Source organism: Limanda limanda, chromosome 1 (assembly GCF_963576545.1).
Source record: "Limanda limanda chromosome 1, fLimLim1.1, whole genome shotgun sequence".
Taxonomy (NCBI): Eukaryota; Metazoa; Chordata; class Actinopteri; order Pleuronectiformes; family Pleuronectidae; genus Limanda; species Limanda limanda.
Window position 1 is genome coordinate 38,131,694 of NC_083636.1, and position 21,677 is coordinate 38,153,370.

The window sequence follows — 21,677 nt, forward strand, 5'->3', positions numbered from 1 at the left end:
GGAGAATCTCCAGCAGCCCCGGAGGTGCAGTTCAGGAGCCGGTATCTGATCTGTGATCTCTCCTTTCGCAGGGGAAGAAGAAATGAGAAATTCTCTTTCGGTTCTCACTAAAGCATGGTGTTATTATTGCATTACAAAGACAAACTAACACACTGATGGAATCTGGCAGACACAGCTGCTGCCTGTTGCAGCCCATTTGCCCTATAAATATCACACGCTTTCAAGCTGTGATCCAGCTACTTATTCCAGGGGCAAATATTAGATTTTTGGTGTCGGATAGACAAACAATAAGAAATCCAACCACTTTGTACGTGCAAGCTGGATACTATTTTCAGAAAAGCGAAGACTTAGAGTGTGTGTGTGTGTGTGTGTGTCGACAGGGCCAGAGCATGGGGTGATGAGGACTCTCCTCTGCTGAATTCAATGCAGATGACCAGTGATGGCCACAGCATCACCTCAACAGTAAGTAAATAATTCAAACTCTATTATATATATTTTTTAAAAGGTCAGAGTTTATAAAAAAATATTTCTGTATCATTGTCCAAATAGGAATTTGATTGAAGCCTACACTACATCAGAACTGGTCTTATTTAAAGTGGTAATTTCTAATAATTTCGATAAATAATTATTGAGTGAAGTTATCGTTTAAAGAGGAGGTTGGGCTGACCATGATAACATAACTTTAACCAAGCAGTTTCATTCGCCAAATCCTAGGCATAAGGATTTCATATGGCATGAGAAGATTCTAAACAAGTAAGGATTTTCAAAGTACTCATACTGACTAAGCTGTTTTTATATATTTGTCTTACAGCAGTTTGTTGGATGAAATAATAAACACAGGACAACAGGAACAGCAGCAGGAATTCCTGAGCACATTGGAGACGATCGTGCTCGCCATCTTTCTCTCCATCGTTATTATCATGACGGTGTTTGGCAACCTGCTGGTCATGGTGGCGCTCTGCAAGGACCGTCATCTGCGGTGAGCTCACTGGCTTTTCACCAAAACTGTGTCAGACTATAAAACACACTTGTTGTACTGGCTGATCTGGTCGGGCGTGATATTAAGTTTCACATGGCAATAGTTTCAGGGACTTTTGGTCCAGGAAACAGAGATGAGAACAAAGATGGGTTTCAGGAACTATTTAAAAATATCCCAAGGCACTCACATTACAGAGTTTCCCCGGAAATGTCCTCTAAATATGTCAGTTTTTAATAAATAAAAGTGAGACAGACTGATCAGTGGACGGATAGAGTGACAGCAGCTTTAAAGTCGAGACTTGATATGTGAGCCATGATGCTCTCTTGTATGGATATGTTCTAACTTGTCTCCTCTGGCTCTCAGGAAAAAGAAGACCAACTACTTCATCGTGTCGCTGGCGTTCGCCGACTTGCTCGTGGCGGTGGTTGTGATGCCCTTTGCTGCCATCGAGTTGACCACCGGCGAGTGGCGGTACGGAGAGATCTTCTGCCTCGTCCGAACATCCCTGGACGTCTTGTTAACTACAGCATCCATCCTGCACCTGTGCTGCATCGCACTCGACAGGTTTGTGAGGGACAAAGAAGGATTTGAACCTTCTTCATGGGCTTTTAAATTACCCTGTGTTTCAATGATGCATATCAGACCCTGAGATGCAAACCTGAGTGTGTGTGTGTGTCTGTGTGTGTATTATTACAGGTATTACGCTATCTGCTGCCAGCCACTGGTCTATAGACACAAGATGACGCCGGTGAGAGTGGCAGTAATGCTCGGCAGCTGCTGGCTCATCCCCACATTTATCTCCTTCTTACCCATCATGCAGAGCTGGAACGCCATCGGCATCGAGGAGATTGTAAGTCCTTAAGATCTGGCGCCACGGAGGCGGGAAGGCAGTGAAACAGTAATGAGCTTAAAGATGCTGGTATTCTTATTAAAAAAAATACATTACAATCCTGCATCAACGAAACATATAATGTGTTTTGACAAAGTTTCCCAGTGAAGAGTTCATATACCTCCCTGAAACGCCCTAAAGAGAGAGATGTTCTTTCCGGGGGGGCGAATGCAGCTGAAACCTCTCCAACCTAATATTCTCTGTTTTCTAATAACGTCTCCAATCCCTCGAAACAATGACACGGTAATGCAGTGATCACAAAACAATTCCATTCCCCCGTGGAGGCTCCCTGGCTGACGGCACTTCAACAAGCATTTTCTGCTGGTTTGGATATGTTTTGGCGTGAGGTTATTTCACAGCCGCCTTGAAATGAGCTGCAGGATTCCCCGAGGCAGGCGGCGAATAGATGAGTTTATTCAGCCACGCTTAATGAAATACACGGCTCTTTCGGTCAGGCCGCATCCAAACAATGATCTTTTTTTATCGCTGCCTTCAAGTGATATGTCACAGACAAAATTGCCATAGAATTGAAATGACTTACGTGCGCACATTCGGGCGATAGGTTTCAGTTCATTGTTTTATATTAGTGATGTTTGTCTTAAAAATATTCCAACACACTTTAGTTTTGCCCCAAAAAGGAATTGTTTGAAACTGGCACTTCTTCACACTGAAGCTGCCGCAAAGCCACAAGACGTGATTCAATAATTGTGACAAAGTCTTAATTCTTAAAATCGTACCTATCTCTGTGTTTGGTGAAAGCTTTCATACCCATAAATCATAAATTATGTTCTGTTTGTTCTATTTTTGTGTCTCTTCTTCCGTTTAGATTGAGGAGAGGCAAGTCTTGACGGGCGGCTCCAACGACACCAGCTGTGTGTTCCTGGTCAACCAGCCTTACGCCCTGGTCTGCTCTGCTGTGGCGTTCTACGTCCCCTTGGCCCTCATGGTTCTGGCCTACCAGCGAATCTACGTCACGGCCATGAGCCACGCACGACAGATCGAGACGCTGCAGCGCGCCGGCTCGGCCCCCATCACCGGGACGGCCTCGGTCATCACTGTGAGACCCTCCACTTCCTCGGATCCCTCAGAGCACTACCGTCTTCGGACAACAATGGTGGCCTCCTCTTTGGAGCAGGCTCCCATAGCGCACAACCGCATGCGCGTTGAGACCAAGGCGGCAAAGACCCTAGCAATTATAATGGGTTGTTTCTGCCTGTGCTGGGCGCCGTTCTTCATCACCAACGTGGTGGACCCCTTCATTCATTACTCAGTGCCCTGGCAGCTGTGGACAGCCTGGCTGTGGCTCGGGTACATCAACTCAGGATTGAACCCGTTCCTGTACGCCTTCCTGAACCGGGCGTTCCGGAGGGCGTTCCTAGTGATCCTCTGCTGCGGGGACGAGCGGTACTCACGGCAGGGAAGCTACTCCTACAGACAAACCCGTAGGCCGTGCACTCCCACATCAGCCAACGGCACATCTATGGCACTGAGGTAAGGTCACAACCATATTTGCACCGGTTTCTGTGAACGTTTGCTCCATCGTTCTTCCAATGCAATGAAGCCAGTGAGGCAGATGTGTTTTTCTAGTCATGGTTCAAGTTCCTTCTGGGTTTGGCACAATCACCTGTGAAATTAATATTTTGACTTTGCACGGTTGGCCTGTTGAAACAGAAGACACAGCATGTTTCCTGCTAAGAGCGGATCTGTAATGTTACTGTCACAATAAGGGGAAAAGATATTTTGTTGCACTGATGACTAACCACATTATTTACCTTTCTTTTAAAAGTCCAGCAATGAGGAACAAGGCTCTTTTTTTTCTATTTTATTTGTCTGTCTAGACAACAGATTTGACCTTTATCTGTTCCTTTGTCTCCAGTTTGAAACCATAAACATTGGACCAAAAGAGCTGCTGCATGTGTCACAACAAGGAGACACACTGTTTACATTCCTGATTGGATCCATGTACTCATTTAGATCAGATTCTCTTTTCAAGACATTTAAAATAGTAAAACTTTTTAGCTGAATTGTTTCCAATGACCTCACATCAGGGTGCGTCAGTACAGACAGGAAGAGAAAACATCACGCCTTGGTGCAGCCATCATCTTATATGAATGAAGCAATTATTTTTTATTTAGGCCATGTTTCTTACCCTTAAGTGTAAATAATGGATATGGACATGCTGTGTCTCATCTAGAAATAATATTCATCCTCAAAGCATCGGCGGTGCTCTGCATATTGAACATTTTAGCAGGAAAACATGAAAATGTTCCTGGACTTTGACTCTAAAAGGAATAAATTCAATATTCACATCAGATATTTGATTCATCTGCTCGGTAAATATGACGTAAGGTTTGTTAAGTAAATAAAACCAGAGCTGTAATCTGCATTTTGACTTACATGCAACATGTTTTTCAAAAATATCTAGATTGTTTTTTAACTTTATTATAACTATAAACCTTCATCGTAATAAGGACCAGCTGCAGCTGGATGAAGACATGAGGCAGCTCTTGATATTTAGCTCAGAAGTCTTCATCTTCCCTTCAGAATAAAAGCAGTGACTTGAATCTTAAGTCTTCAGTATATTTTATTAAGACCCTGTGTTATGTTAAGTAATGAATATTGAAATATGTTTCCGTGGTAGCATGTATTTTTCATTGTGTATCTAGATGAAGCGAGATACTCGAGCAATGTCAGTCAGTTGGTTCTCCACGTAGACTGTATATAAAGATGGACGACACACACACTCTTGATTGCCCCCTGGTGGCTGGCTGCAGCATCTACCTCACCTCCTCCATGTTAGCAGATGGGACATGGACCAACGTTTGTCTTGGTTTGATCAGTTTGGTTTTAATTAGTTATTTGATGCTGTAAAACCAGGGTTAAACGTCATGATTGACAGGGATACATCTATATATACAGTAAATGTAAGTTATGAATCATCTTAAGTTGTTATTCTGAGCGTCGAGTCATCTGAGGTGTTGAAAGAGTAAAAAAGTTCTGGTGGAATACATCCAACTTTTCAAATTTTTTTACAGATTGGCATTTTTAATGGAATTCTAATGTATAATATCCCATAATATTCCAACAGGCTTTTCTCCGTTAAAGTGGGTTAATGATGGTGCTTTATAGCTGATGTCTGTGTTTGTGCTCCTTCGAGTGCGGAGGATGATGGAGGAGGTGACCTGCTTGCGTCTGCACTGTTTAACTTTAACACAAGTACTTCGCCTCCGGATAGAAACAATAACGAGCACACACACACACACACACACACACACACACACACACACACACACACACACACACACACACACACACACACACACACACACACACACACACACACAGCTGATAATTTATTTCATACAGAATATTAACACAGGCTGAGGGATGTGAGTGAGACTGTGGTGTGATAACTTGTGATTGTCACATACAGTGGGAATATATACAAACATATAAACGCAGACTTTAATGCCTGCAATGTGCACCATTGTCTTCTTCTTTAGCTGTTACTTCTGTGGTGTTAGGTTTGTGCCCGTGTGTGTCTGCGGGAAGGGGTTTCAGTGATGCGTGTGCAGTCTGTGTGCATTTTTTGGGACTTCCTGTCTGTGTGTGTAGGAAACAGAAAGACAAACAGTCTTAGCTCCGATCTGATATCCTGTCTCGAAATCTGTCGGACAGAAAACAGATTCACACGATCATATTACGACTGGCAGGACACTGGAAAACTGAAATGACTGGAGGAATCCTGTCGAATTGTTTCTGTCAGGGAGCTCCGGCTGCGCTGAGACCATGTCTGTGGGCAGGTGGCATGTGTGTGTGTGTGTGTGTGTGTGTGAGTGTTTGTGTGTGTGAGTGCAAGTGTGGTTATTGTGTTTTTTTTGAAGATACAAAAAAGTGTCTTCTACATTTGTACAACTTGGCTCTGAAAACGGAATATTTCTCTCAAGAAAAACACGTTTGTGTGTTATGTTTGTAACTAAATTCATAGCACCAGACAGTCTGCAGTTACTGTTGCCTCTCCAAATGTTAGTTTAAAAAGATCCTCCTAATATCTCGTTCAGAAAAACGTGTCTTCCTCATGTAAACCAGTTTTAGGTCACTTTAAATTTGTAGCCAGTACAATTTGCAAACAAACAAGTTAATTATAGAGATGGGATGATAGAAAGATTCAGAATAATAATATCACCCAAATCCTTGAGCCATTCTTCTGAGGGGTCCTGACAACACAAACACACACAGACAGACACACACACAGTTCCAGTGGATAGTAGACACTTGTTTGTGATTAGAGTCATAACAAAGAGCTTTTGTTGTGCCCACTGTTGGAGAAGGAAGAAACTGAAGCATCTCAAACAGGTTCAAGCTGTTGAGTAAATACAGTCTTTCCGTGTGTGTTGCTACAGTCAGGAGATGCTCTGTCTTACTGTGTTCTGTCTGGAAGCTAATGGCCACATGAATCGGATGGTGTAACACAGACTCCTCGGAGATGAACAACACTTTTGTCAACACAATCTCAAACACTTACAGGAGTGTGGTATTGAGGAAAAACCAAAACCAAGACATCATGTGCACTGTTGGTAGTGAAGCTTTACTTATGAAACTCATGTGTAACAGTCATGAATTCAGAGATTTTTCTTCATTCCTAAATTTAAAATGATCATTATAATAAACTTATATTTAATTATACAGCACTTTTCTTCTTGGAGAACCAATTTAAAAGACACTATAAAAGAAAGGACAAAAGTAACTGAGCCATTAAATCCAGCTCCCTTCAAACAGCCAAAGTCCCATCGTCATATTGAGGAATAGTTTGGGATTTTGGAAAATATGTTTCTTCACTTTATTCCCAAGGGTTAAAACAGAAGACATTTAAAATGAAGACATAAGAGAAGAATCAATCTTTTGAATCTAATTCTCAGCCAGAAAGTGAATAGATTAACGGTATGTAAACATCAAGCTCATCATAAACACATCCTTTCAAATAATACTCAGGCAGTGATTGAACTCTCTCTCTCTCTCTCTTCAGTATTAACTCAGTCATCTGAAACCGTGACTTTAGAATCTCACGAGTTTAATCTCCTCTCTGCTCGTCTGTACATTCTCTGTGATTATCTCAGCTCTGTCATGTCCACTTCTTTCCAAGCAGCTGACATCAGGACCCAAACCAGCGTGGGCAGGACGTGTGAGGTTCAGCTCAAAAATAAAAAGCACTGGAGTGAGTTGAACGAGAGTGAAAGCTGCAAAGTAAGTGGGCTTAATGTGCACAAATCACTTTCTGGATCAAATATGAATAGGCTACCTTTTACGGGCAAAACATTTACAATCAAAGGTTGAACTTTAGAAAAACGGTGAACCTATAGTTCTATTAAATTTTTTTTTCCAATAACAAGCCATAACTCTGGATGTCAAACTCTTCCTGTAGCAGTTTATCAGGTTCAGTGTGATCTGTCCTGGTTTCACTTTCATCACGCGTCCGGTTGAATTCCTTGAATACAGCCGAGCCGTGGTGGCTGTTATGAGTCACTGGCTCGTTTGTGTGATTCTGGCAGAGATGCCAAAGCAAAGTTATCTGTGTGTGAATATTTTTTTTTATTACAGTCTGAATATTTCTGTGTTTTGATTATTGAGATAAGAGAAAAACGTTGGGCTCCATGTGGGGAAGTGAAGTCAAAGAAAATAAAATGAATTATGATAATTACATTGATTGTTTGGCTGCATTAAATGGTCATTCCTGATGAGTGATGTCACTAAGGTTATTTCAGCTTTGGGGTTGGAGAAAAACAAACGCACATAAAGTGAGGAGTTTGGAAGATGAAGGCATTTATTTACAAGTCAGGGAAGTTCTATCAAAAAGATTCTACCACGTTGCATTATGGGAAGTGTAGGAACCATATTTAAAATATAATAAAATAGACAAAAAAATCAAATGGCAATGATTTATAGTTATATACAGAATAATACACCTTCCTCTACAAACAGAATATTATGGGCAGAGTGTTTTTGTTGTGTTTTGTTTTTATCTGTTCTCATAATTGTTTTATGGAAATACAATACACTAAATCAGTGAAGCAACCCTCTGATATACTAGTGACACTTTGTGCACCTGTGTAAATGTACACAATGTGTGAATGTGAAGCAGAACACTGGTGGAAACATGTTTTATTGACCAGACACTTGGTTTAGACAGACAGGCAGGAGAAGTGTAAACACTCCAGGTTGTGATTTATTATGAGACCTGTATGATTCATTATTGTTTGATGAACCCTGAAATTCTCCAGCTGCTCCTCTCTCCTCGCTCTATTTCTTTTTTTATGTCATCTCTCGTTTCTTTGATTCTTTTTTGTTGAACATTGACTTGAAAGGTTTGTCTTGCTTCTATAATCACCTTTAATTTCTATTAACTTCTAATCTGCTACTCATCTTGTTGCTGTCTTGACCAACATGATTGTTGAGGAAGCTAAAGATTGGAATTATGTACAGGCCGTCCCTGATTTTGATCAATGTTGATAATTATTATTACTTCTTTTTTTAGAGCGCTAAAAACACTGAAAATAAGTGGGAGAATAAAAAATGAAAGACTGTGATGTCTAAATAATAAACAAGATATTCAAATAATCAAAAAACCAGACCAATTGGTTCCTGTTCCACTTTTCGTTGTGGACATCAGCTGCTGTCGTGCCACTTCCTCCTCAGTTTCTTTTTCTGGATGTCCTGAACTCTTCTATGAGTCTAAATGAAACCGTCCCTCGGTCTCTTCATCTCTCTGTGGCCTCGCTTCTCTGTGATTGGAAACTTGTTTCCTTGGCGACAAATTGAACCGTGGAAAGGACCCACCTGGGCAAATCAGCTCCATGAAATTCAGTTAAGGCGGCAGTCTATTTTCTGAGAGGGCTTTGTGTCTTCTCTGTAAATATGATTTTGGGGCAGTGAGGAGCTTCTGGGTGTCACTTCACCGACTTGAAACTCAGACTCGGCAGTCAGCCTCAAAACAAGAGCTGGATTAGTTCTAAAACAGCATTTATCCTACATTATCCTTCTCAGTGTTACAGTTACAAGCTGTGAATGTCTGAATGTATGGCAGATTGGAAGACAACAAGATAGAAAAGAAAGAGCAACCTTTTCCTGCTTATAGATGAACTAAAGTACAGTGGTTAAATTAGAGAGGAAATAGAGAATGTTTTCCAAAGGAGAAAAACGGACCGTGAAGATGGTTTCTCATTCAGAAATCCAATTATTTCTATTGAGAGCGTGAGGCAAAAATTGTCATTGTACACAACAAATGCTAAATGACTAATATAGGGCAGTATGACTGTCATGCTTCTGGGATAAAGAATTTAGAAAATATGGAAAATAAGGCACATACAGGAGATGATTTCACAGAATCGTCAAAAGTAAGTGATCATGGGCCTGATCTCCTGCAGGACTTCACCTCAGATGACTCTCGGCCCGACAGAGAGATGGAGCCGGGAAATAAGTCCTAACTTCATTTCTGTGCTGAAACATAACGATTGAACTTTTGTATCAGATCTCTTGCCAGTTCTCCTCTGATGGGGCTTCCGAGGAGTCTGTACTATCACAGTTTCCCATCGCTCCTCGAGCTCAGGCTCCGCTCGGCATCACCGAAGACTGGTTTACTGTGCCTTGTTTTTCCAGTTCATGTCACGAACAACACAAGGGTGTGATTGTGTTTAGAAACAGATTCTGGAAATGTTGCTTTCTTTGACGACGCATCTCAACTTCCTCTCTTCCACTATCCACTAGAGATGAAGCCAAAATATCCCAGATACGAGCGCCCAGGTCATTTGGAGCCACAGGCTGATCAGTAACTAGTGGGGAGCCGAGTGACGTCATACATATATTTATTTTTATGTAAAAGCAGAATAAATGAGCCTTAAAATGGAGAAGGTGGGGTTTATGACCTATTCCGCAGCCAGCCACCAGGGGGTGATCGATATGCTTTGGCTTCACTTTTGCGTAGCCGCCACGTCGTCCATCTTTGTGTAAAATATATGGTCAAAAAATGACAATAACTTGTTTTATTTCTTTTTTGACATGAGCTGCCAATTCTCTGGAGCATCAATCTCTTGCTATACATAAACCCTTGTGTTTTCACATTATTTCCTGTAGTCTTGTTTTTTATCACATTCTCATTCTTGTAATTTTTGTTTCTGCTTTTTTTTAATTTTTGCGAAGCCCTGGCTCAGAAACCTGCTGGGAACAGAATGACGGATGTCCAGTATATGTAACAGGAGCAGTTTGTGTGCGTTAGAGGTGTGTTTGTGTACATGTATGTGTGACTTGTGTCACCGGACTCCCATATGTCACTGGAGAGCATATGTTCAACTTTACAACAGTGCAATTAAGTTCCAGTGGCCAATGCACTTGCCAGATATCTCTAGTCAATCTTTAACCGCTGACCTCTTCGTAGCTTCGGGTGAATCACATACTTCACATTTCTCCGTCTGCACAAAGGAGAGGAAAGTGAAGCTCTCCCGCCTGTTACCCAAGATAGACGGGCTCAGTCTAAACCTGACCTGAGCGCGGGCGCTGAGCGTGTGTACATTGCACAGAGCTGATATTAAATTCGGGGATGAGGTTCAGGCATTCTTAGGATTTGTTTGTTTCATTAACTTCCATTGTTCTGATCATCATGTGTTTTTACTTTAAATTCCCTCTGCGAAGCAACTTTCCCCCAAAGGAGCGATGAAGATTTAATTCTGTTCAATTCGGTTAAATTGTTTCTTTGGGAACTGTTCAGAGGTTGTGTTCTCAGTTAGAGCTTCAGTAGCCTCTCCCTGCACGGCAGGCATTAAACATGACTTTACTGCCCCGAGTTTCTGCATGCATGGGTGTGTATGTGTGTGTGTGTGTGTGTGCTTTAAAGCTTGTAAAATGTACAGTTAGATAAATGGGCTGGAAGAAACTCTTCTAGGAATCTCCACATATAAGGACATGTGAGAAAATTAGATTCAAGGTGATGAACTCTGTAACTAAACCGTTGCTTTCGAGTCCAGTTAAAGTATTTGAGTGGAATTGGGTCACATGTCTAAATATATTCCCCTCTGATATCCCACCAAAAGTTAAATCTGATTTCCCGAGCGGTTCAACGAGCTGCACAATGTGTCCGTTTTTCACCTGAGGTTAAAAGTTCAGTGTGGTAGATATAGGTGAATGGGATCTTTTGGCAGAAATTTCTCTACACAGATCTGATCAGCATGTGTCATACTTCTCTTATTACACTGTATCAGTATGAGGATGCGACTGATGTTCCCTTTTTGGTCTTTTTATTCCTCTGAGTAGTTTGATGTCGTGTTTCTGCGACGTCTCGCTCTCTCACGCGGTTCAGTTCAGCCTCGGACCTCTATGGTCATCCAGAGAACTTTTGATGTATACCTTCTTATTTACGATTTAAAAAAAACTCCAGTACAACATTTTTGTTTTTCCATTTTTTTATTCAGTTATTGCCTTGAGTGTTTTTTGTGTTTCTATAGAAACAGCAGGCAGGTAGGAGGAAATGATGAAGACTTTCAGATTAGTCATCAACCGGGTCACTATAATGTACTCAACTGATAAGACTTCATTGAATTACTATTCATCTGACAGCCTTCAACAAAGTTACAAATACATTCTGAGGTTAGGAAATAGTGTTGTGCCTCTGGAAAACTGCTGCAAACTGGGAAAGACGATAAGAAAAAGGAAAAGACCAAATTAATGTGACAAATTCGCAAATTATTAGGGCCCGAGCACTGACATCAAAGGTCAGGTGAGGCCCTTTTGAAATTGTAAGGATTATTATTATTATTATTATTATTATTATTCAGGCAAATTAATTGGCTTTTTGAGGGCTTTAACATGCTCAAATTCTTACCAAAATTTGCAGAAAGTTAGAAAGTGGTGAAAATTTACGTATTCTGAAGGAATTTTCAATGGGCATCGCAAAATGGCTCAACGGTGCCCCCCGAGACCCCTGGAACGTGTTCAAATTGACCGGTCTTCACAAAAATCGATATACAGGTGTATTTATTATTATTAATTATTATTCATTCTTATTATTTTTCCACTATCTATTGTTCTTACATGACCCTGTGTGCATGTGTGCACATGTGTTTGCAGGTTACTAAGGATTATGTTTCTAATAATAGGCTCCCACATTAAAGTGGCTGATGAGGTAAGCACAGGCGTGACATCCTTATGTAACTATTAATTAGTGTTTGTGTGTGTGTGCTTGTGTGTGTGTGAATCTGAATGATAATTTGTTTTTGCATTAAGCAGGTGAAGGAATGCTTTAAACACCCCTGTAATTATATAAAATCTTGCCTTTAAATTACACTAAATGAAAAGGTGTGTGAAAAGGTGTGTACAGACAACCTGTCTGTACACACACATAATAATCGCTGAGTCTTCCTCGAGATATGTCGCTCTACTTGTTTTAAATTAGATGCTTTTGTTTGTGGAATCGGTTATTATGCCGCTGCTACAGACTTTTTAGGTAAGTGGAATTATGATCAATTATTTACATTAAACTGACAGGACAAAGCGCAGTGAGCACATATATGGTGGTTACTTGATTTGAAAGTATGGAGGTTAGCAGGAAAGGTTTGAGAGCAGGGAAATGCAAAACACTGCACAAAAATATTATTTTTGTAGCAACCATTGCACCAACCCCCGGTATTTGGTAGGTGTTTCTCATGTGTCACACTGTCGTGTGTGACTGTGTGCATGTGCGTGTGTTTCTACCTGTTAGTCTTGAGGTTCTTCAGACGAGCCTCCAGGTCATTTAGGAGGTTGACCTTTTTGCTGCACTGAGAGCAATAGACATCCATTGAGTTCGCCGGGGTAATGCTGACGCACCTTACGAGGAGTCTGTCCTGCACTGTAAACACACAAAGACACACACACACAACATTTTTTATGTGCCAATGAAAACAGTTTGGAGTCAATTTAAAGTCAGGATAAGGAAAAAGTAAAGAAAGAATAAAAAAAATGAATTAACTGCAGAAAAAGATTAGAGGGGAGTCTGAGAGGAAGAAGCTTGAGGACCGATGCACACAGTCGTGTCTCCATGACTTCAGAGGACAATACACTGACTTTGGCCTACATTGATTCTCTGGACACTTATCCTAAGCAATTTAGGGCCCCCAACATGAGGAATACCACACACACACACACGTGCCTTTTTGATGTAGATTTCTTGTCTTTTTTTGTGTTTTGAAACTGGAGCTTTAGACAAACTCATTATTTAGATTTTTCATACGTAGAGCAAAATAAGAAAGTCGTGTGGTTAAATGTGTTTGACTGAAAGATTGTTTTTTGTCTGAGGTTTACGTTAGTGATCGCTCTCTAGTGCGCAGAGCTAAGTCCAACATGTTCAGCACGGCCAGATTTCAACTTGGACCACTCTCCGTGTCCACTACTTCATCTTAATTGAGCTTTTATTAAATGAAAGCAGCCGTCACATTCTGGTATGAACGATTATAGAGATTGAATTTCTGAATCAATCAAAGGAGCTGACCGAATTCCAGGTGGAGGATCTTCATGGTCAAGACAGAATAACTACACACACATATCTATTTCATTTAATACCTCGGAGATGACTCTACATTTGTATTTTTGCCCATTAACTCCAAGTGTGTTTAGAATTTCCTAAGGGTTTCATAGTCCTGACCATCAAAGAAGTCCTCATAGTATTCACTGTGAAGATTTGACTAAATCGAACCAGTTGTCATTTTAAATCTGTTTTTCAAGTCGATTTTCTGGTGGAAAACCATTAATTCACTTCGGGAAATTGTTAGCAGTGATCAGTTAATAAAGTTTTAAAAAGTCCACGAGGCTCTGATGTGTATTTTATTAAAAACAAGAAATATGGATGGATCAGAAAAGGTTGAAAAATGTTTTTCTCTAATAAGGAAATGTACGGTAGTCACAAGATAAAGTTAGGTTCATTACATTAAATTTCATTTAGCTGACGCTTTTATCCAAAGCGACTTACAATAAGTGCATTCAACCCCGAGGGTACAAACCCAGAACAACAAGGTTCAATGAGCGGCCTCAATTTCATCAAAAGGAAAAGTGAAATGAGGTTAAATATCTTTCAATTTGATGTCCACAAACACACAGACACACACACACACACACACACACACACATATATGGTGTGCATACAATCTTCGAGCAGGAAGTGAGATGATTAAACTTGTGTCCAAAACTCCGCCAGATTAGATCATTTTCATTCTGCTCTAACAAAAACGAGCTCTGTTTGGACAGAGGAAGTTCTTCCATGCCTGGTGCATGAGTCTGCACAGAAACACATTTCACATCTACTTAGTTTCATTTTGGAATGTAGCATAAGGAAAACAATTAATTTAATTCAACTGACCTCCTCCCAGTGACGTGTGTAGCCTTTTAAAGTATGATTATATTTGTTTTTTGTTTTCATTTCATGACATTGCAATTAGTGTTTTATTTTAAACATATCATGAAGTGAAAGATTAGTCTTAGTGACTCATGAGTGGATTTGTAACAAACTGTAATTATTAAGGAACGAAAGCTCGATTGAACCTGAACAATCGAATCACAAAGTCAACATAAAACAAACGATGTTATAAACTGTGTGTTATCAACACTGTGCTCGTTTTTTGAATTGTGGTGGATTTCTCTCTCCAGAATCTCTACTCAGTCACATAAACACCAGAACATGCAACTCAGAGGATTGTGTGTCCTAGAAACCCAGTTCGTGCTCATGAAGGGGCCACAGGACGCCAGTGTGGCGTTTGTGGCTCAGTCGGTCAGCGTCTGTGTTTATTGTCAAAGGAGCGTTTGTGCCAGAGCTCTAATTTCTCAGGCCTCTCTTTCCACCTGAATGCATCTCTGTGGAGCTTCGACACCTACAAGTGTTTTCTCATTTCCCAGTCGAGCGTCTTGTCAGGAGAGATTGAATCTTTGTCATCTTCTGTCACTTTGTCTCTTTAAATGTCGATTTAATGAGCTATTTAAACGAGGCTTCACATATTCACTAAATAATTACAATCAGAATCAGAATCAGAAGTATTTTATTGCAAGTACGTTAACACATACAAGGAATTTGCTCTGGTTATTGGTGCAAACAATGAACATAGAAACATAAAAAAACCGCAATAAATACAACATGCATAGGAGAGCAATAAAAAATGGGAAACCAGTATATATTTACTCACTGTTTACTTCTTATTTACTCACTTTTTACCAATATTTATACAAAATTAACATTTATTTTGAGATAAACATTTCTGAATAAAAATATAGTAAAAAAGTGAAATGCTAAATGCAAAACAGTGTGTCATATTGCAATATGCAATGTAATGCAGTATAATATACTATCAAACTATCATCTTAATAATGAGAGTAACTATTAGAACTGTTGTTTTTTGGTGTATTTGTATGGATGAATGCATGAATGCTCAGTCTCTCTCAGTCTGTTCATGCTCTGCTGAGCCCCTCGATGGTTCTGTGCCATTTGAGCGACGAGACGCTTTAATTTGCACACAAGTTTTTTTTTTTAGGAAACGTCTGCCTCTGAAATTAGTTGGGCCTGAATGTGAGAGGAAATGTGGGTCTGTAAAAGAGAGCAATGTATTAATAATCTGCCCTTGTGCGTGGCCTGTATTATACTATAGTCTTTGGTCCAAATATAAAAACAAATCATTATAGCAGAGCATAGACTGAAGAGGGACAACGTGTCTCTACTTCCTTCCTCCTACTGCTTCCTGTTTCTGTGTTTAGGTCCTTGTTGTGTTATCTCAGCACAGGTCAGATGCTCCTGACCAAGAAGAAATCTCCCCATCTCTTCATTATAAACACTTTGCGATCGAGGAATCCATCTTTAGAACTCTATCATTAAGAAAACTGAAGTTCCCTCTTTCGAATCCCAATTGATGTGTCGAACATATTTGTCACAGACTGGAAACACTGAGGCTTCACTGCCCCAGTTTCCAGAATGAATCCCTACTTTTGTGCCAATTAGCAGATGAATTTCCCTCGAGTGCCGGAGCCGTCCGAGTGTTGTTCTCTTTCAGTGTGTGTGTGTGTGTGTGTGTGTGTGTGTGTGCATGTGTGTGTGTGTGTGGACACGAGTACTGAGGAATGTGTGAGTACTGGAAAAAAGTCCTGATTAATTTATCTAATTGAGTAAGAAGTATGTAAAACTAGTTTATTGATTATGGTAAAGTACACACACGTTGTGATTAAAGGGCAAAATTTAGTTAAAACAATAGATAGTGAAGGAGAAAGCTGTGAAACCAACTCTTCCAAAATGATCTGCCCAACCAGCCGAGGGATTCGTGAATGTAACCATCGCCATGTCCAAATTAGCGCTGCCACCACATCCTACTTCCCAGTGGTCCTGTAGAGAAAAATCTGCCTTATCTCCCGCCCTCATCAGCAAAATCCCTCCTCAGGTCTTCAGCTCCTAAAAAAACGAGGAGATACAACGAAATCTGATTATTTAATGTCCCCGAAAAGATATCGGCGTGAAATGAAAGGAACACAAACCACAACTATCCTTCTATCTCGTGTCGATCTCTCTGTCAGCTCGTGGTAACAGATCAGATTAAGTTTGCAAATGTCTGACGGGAAACTGAGAGGGATGGAGGGAACTTACTGGAAATGGTGGTGCTGCAGGAAGTGGAAATACTATAATTTTGTGCCTTTAATGGTTGTACCCAAGACTTTTACCCTCACAGAAAACATGCAAACACTTTACTAACAAAATCACATTAGATACAGTTGTTTTGTAATATGGACTTTTGTATTATTTGGGGTTATAATCTGTATTTAGATATTTACAGTGATATTGTTGGATCAAGATTGCCGTGGGCCTTGAGGGAAAAACATTCATAAAAAATATATTTGATGAATCGTAATTGACATCTGACATAGCCTCACAGAACAAATGGTGGGCAGGGAAAAATGTTTCCCCTTTCTGTGAAGGAGCAGACTAGAGGAGACACGGGAGGGAAAGCTCCGATGGGAGTTAACCACTGAACTATCTACGGACACAGCGTTAGCCCTGTTCTTAAAACTGATGTTATAAGATTTGATTTAAACGTGTGGGAAAGTTCCAACTCTCCCTTCATCCCCATATTTGGTTTTTAAATCTGGGAATGTTGTAGTTGGGGACATCAGAAGTTGTGAATGCTACAGATGAAGCCGGTGGTTGAAAATCTGCAGAGGAATTGGCGTTTAACAGATGAAATGTCAAATCAAAACATATTTTTCGTGGCCTTGAAATCAGAGAATATCACGTTACTGTTTGGATTTTGAACAACACCATATATGAAGGTCCAGCGACGTGACCTGTACCTCAACTGAATGTGAAAGGATTTGTAAAAAGATAAGAAACACAAACAACATCTCGGCTCTGTCGCTGGTATGTTGGTGCTTTTGGTCGAGCTGCAGATCCGTCTCAAAGCTGAGGGATGAGAACGCGTCCAATCCACTGCCCCCTAAAATATGAAAGTATTAATTTAATGATGCCAAATAGGCATGACTCTGCTTATGACTGAATTAATGTGATTTTCATCCAGATCCCACAAAGACGCCGCATGTAGTCTTCGTGTAATGCCGGCCGTGGGGCTCAGATCTCTGGGATATGCTAGGGTTTTGTTTTTGCCTCATGAGGAGCAATAGATGAAAAAACAAAGTCCTGTTGGAGGAGGATATATTTAAGGGATTTGTGCATGACAATTCAATTAAAATAAACTCAATAAATGTTCATCTTCCTCAAGGCAGTAGGAACAGCTGTCTTTATGGACTCGAGACCCGATCCACCGTCGAGCAGAGGAATACTCTGAAAACCTCCCGTAGGATCTCTCCTTCCAGTATCTGTTTTAATTGTATATATCTATTAGGGCGACTATGTAACATGTATCGTGGGACAAGAGATGTGAAACTATCTTTAGCCTGGTTGGTTTATTAATGTGGACCGTTCCTGTTAAACAACCCGATTAATAATAAACCCAGCGTACTCTTGCGTGTGAAAACCAGGACATTGAGACATCTGGGTTTATGTAACTTTGACTTCCGCCAGAGAAGTGTTCAAGCAAAACCATGGACTGTAAATATAAATTGACTCCGTGAGGTCGAGGAGACTGAATTCTGTATTCACCACATGTCAGTTTCTATAGACGTCTGAGAAAATGACCCCAGTTATATTACTTGATTTATAACATGAGTAATAATGTTCCTATAATAAATCTGCTAGTCTTCTCCACTACAGCATGTTCATTTAGTAAATTATGGTCCCATTTAAGGTCAAATATGATAAGGCACTGTATGTATTGGAGGTTGTGTGATTGACAGCCAGTATCATCCAATGGGAGCAGGTGGCAGGTGTAGTAGGTCAGGTTCCAATATGGTTACTTCTGGTTTCGAAAAATGGTCGTTCATGAACAAAAATAAATCTCCAGACTGTCTCTGGATTTTCATGCTGGTTTCAGGGAGGTAAGAAATCAAGTCAATGTGAGACAAAGTCAACACTGACTTCACAAAGTGGAATGCAGAGACTTTATCCTGCTTCCGGCCTTTGTGGAACTTCTCTCATCGTCTAATCGATTTTAATCAGGATAAAAACCCCTGGTCTCCCTGTGTCGAAGCCCCGGCCAGTATCCCCAACAGCCCTTTGCATTCTCAACCTCAGCGGCTTCTGCACATCCTGCATTGGAACATAATGTAGCCAGGGTGAACACAACATTTCCTCCAAAAGCATATTTGCCAACGCAGCGACCTCAGATTCATTCCATGTTTGTTTGTAATCCGGTTTCCCTGAGTTTCCTCCTCAGTATTTTCAGGCTGGTATTTTATTAGCACAGATCCCCCACCCCTCCACCCCTTGCTGGAGGAGGTTGGGAATCCCAGAGCTCGCCTGTGTGACAGACAGCGGGGGGGCTGGACGGACAGACAGGCAGCGCTGTGTTTGGACAGTAAACAGAGTCCCCTCCACAGAAAACACACAAAACAGAAGAGGAGAAGTTACAGGACATTTGTGTTTATCTGCCCCCATTGCCCAGATGACACAGTGTAAACTGGCTTGAATGTTAATTTACAAAGCAAAGACAATACTGGTCTAAAGACTCATTACCCACAAGTCATAACTCAGTGTAACTTCAAATGTGTTTACACTTCAAAATACATTTCTCCAACGATGAAAAATTTGTATTTCAAGGGTTTTGTAAAAGCTGCAGTGATTGAGGAGAAGTTTGCAATCTCTTAGAATCTTTGTGGATTTTTTATCAGTTTAATAAAAGATGAGATCTCCAATAAGAAGAGGAGGAAGAAAGAAAAAGAGGTTTAGCCCTTATTTCTCCTGCAGGGGGCAGAAAAGCCTTCAGCCAATTATAGGTTTGCAAAATATCTTTATTATTTGCTCAGTCTATGTCAGTTTATGTAGAAGTTTGATGAGGTTGTTATGTTGTTTTTAAGAAAAATACAAGTAAAATTAAAATTTAGATGGATTTTCAGTTGCTGTTATGCTGCTTTTTAATTAAATCTATTGGGTGAATTTACAGTGAGTGTAACTTGCTTTTTTTTATACATATGCATCTGTGTTACATTTGTAAAATCTCTAGTTTCTATAGGAAAAATAATATGATATCGCTGTATTGGATCCTTATCACTATTTTTGGTACATTTGTTTTCTGTGGTACTCAGAAACTGTCATGGCTGCCAAAGCATCAGGAACAAACATCCACTCGGGTTAATCACCAGAACATTTTTGCCGCTGGCTTGTTGAGCTGAGTAGTTGGTTGTAAACAGATCTGAGAAAATACATGACACACTCACTAAATCACTTAATATTTACCCTTTTCATATTTGAAATATGTTCTTTCAATAAACTATCGCTGTAAAAACAAATTCCAAATTGTCCTTTTGCAACATAAAACTGTGATTTGTTTCCATCTTTCAGGACCACTTGTTTCTCCTGGCTCCCTCCAGCTCCTCTTCTTCCTAAACCTCCTCCTCCTCCTCCTCCTCCTCCTCCTCTCTTTGCAGAAGAGTTTGCTACCAGCTTTGAGAAGAATGTCGACAGCGGTACCAGTGATTCTTGTCTCATTTCCCATGCCTCCTTCTTCTTCTTCTTCTATTCCCACCGATCCTGCCACACAAAGTCTCTACTCTCCATTTCATGCAATCTTTGATTAGTTATGACATGTATATGGATGTATCCTTAATTCTTTCTCTGTGATAAAAGACGTGTTGACATGGTGACATTCCAATTTATAAGGAGCAGGAAATACTATAGGAGGATCTGCTGTTGTGTCTCTTTCATGTCAAATTTCTTCGGAAAATGTTCTATGCATTAATCTATTATCAAATGTCTTATAACAATCACTTCTCTCATTCCGTCCATTGCTGCTGCTCCTCTTTTCAGCCTCTGTCTGAAACACTTGGTTTTAGCTGCTGTCTCTTTAAGCTTCTTATATTTCCTTTAAGACTTCACTAAAGAATTCTGTGTCTCTCTTTTCAGATTGTCCTTCCTGCCGAACCGGAGCTACAGTGACAACGGGAGGACGATACTGGCGAACGAGTCCCAGGACTCTGCTGGGGGACAATGAGGACGAATGTACGATGACGGAGCTGTGATATAATCAGCTGATGAGGATCCTCTGCTGTGATGCTGGATTCTCACTCCGAGCTCTGACATCACGTGTGTTGATGTGGTCGGGGGAAATTGGAGGGTCAGTGGCACTACGGTTGAAGATCGGACTCTCAAGAGGAGACGAGTGAAGCACACTGGTGAAGGAGTATTGATTCTAGAAAAGCTGGTGTTCATGGACTGAAACGCACATCTGTTCTCAATCCAAAATCTGGATCATAGGATGTAAAGCTCAAGACACCGGTCCAGGAACTACAGCAAATCATGAGCTCTGAGAAAAAAGACGGGAGAATCTACTGCAGTTCAACCCAGGGAGCAACTGTCACCGGTTCACACCAATGACAGACAGCAAGTGTTTTTACGGCTTTCATACATTTTTACCAGCAACACTCGTCTTTACCGAGACTCTTCAACACTCCAGCTGCTGGATGCATCATCAAAACATTTCTAGATAACACGGAAAAGTAACTTTATTTCTAAATACGACTTCTTTCAAACTTTAACTGTGATGAAACACTTTCCATGGCACAAAATAACGTTGCACTTACTGTGAGTTGAAAGTTTTAAAGTGTGTTGTGTCTCTGGTCAACGTCAGCTTCCTCCTGCAGGAAGCAACGATGACGTGTGAAGATTTACTCTGTTAAGTTAAGAGTTTGTTACAAAGCACTGAACGTACAGTCGAGCAGAATCTGAAAGAAAAAGTCGGATTGAAAGCTGGTGGAATGAGCAGCTTCTTAAAATGCTCCTAATGACACGTGGAAACTGAAACTGCAAATGGAAACAACCACGACAAGGTTGTAGAGAAGAGTTTACAGTTTAATTTTACCACAGCATCGAGCCTAAAGCCCCTGAAAACTGTATTTTAATTCATATTTTCATTTATTCATAAGCATTGAAATAAAGCTATTTATTTAACTTATTTATTTAGAGTTTTTAACATTCAAATACTGGTCATCGGGTCTCTGTGGGACTTTTTTAAGTCACAATTTCAAAATAATATCTTAGCAGAGAACGTGATATTAATGTGAAGTTTCAGTCACTTGTGCTGTTAATACCAAAAAATAAATACATTTGGAAATTGGTTAAAAAATAAAATTTTATGTATCATTATACTTTTTTCTTATTTTTCGTGAATGTGAGTAAAGAATTTAAGATGACGAGGCCGACAATGTTCTTTATTC

General features: G+C 40.3%; 1 protein-coding gene across 1 annotated transcript; it reads left to right on the plus strand.

Moving 5' to 3' along the window:
* The first annotated feature begins 439 nt into the window (after positions 1-439).
* Positions 440-20,455, plus strand: si:dkey-247m21.3 (5-hydroxytryptamine receptor 4). The gene is made up of 6 exons (XM_061077321.1): positions 440-462; positions 815-979; positions 1,343-1,543; positions 1,676-1,829; positions 2,695-3,359; positions 20,368-20,455. The coding sequence occupies exons 1-6, from the start codon at positions 440-442 to the stop codon at positions 20,453-20,455; spliced, it is 1,296 nt and encodes a 431-aa protein (XP_060933304.1).
* The last annotated feature ends 1,222 nt before the right edge of the window (positions 20,456-21,677 follow it).

What these genes read in the sequence shown, in the direction of transcription:
- si:dkey-247m21.3 (XM_061077321.1), top strand. Translation starts at nt 440, where the DNA reads ATGGCCACAGCATCACCTCAACA. An exon ending in TGCTGCATCGCACTCGACAG is followed by an intron (nt 1,544 to 1,675) that starts GTTTGTGAGGGA and finishes GTATTATTACAG; the next exon opens with GTATTACGCTATCTGCTGCC. An exon ending in CCATCGGCATCGAGGAGATT is followed by an intron (nt 1,830 to 2,694) that starts GTAAGTCCTTAA and finishes TCTTCCGTTTAG; the next exon opens with ATTGAGGAGAGGCAAGTCTT.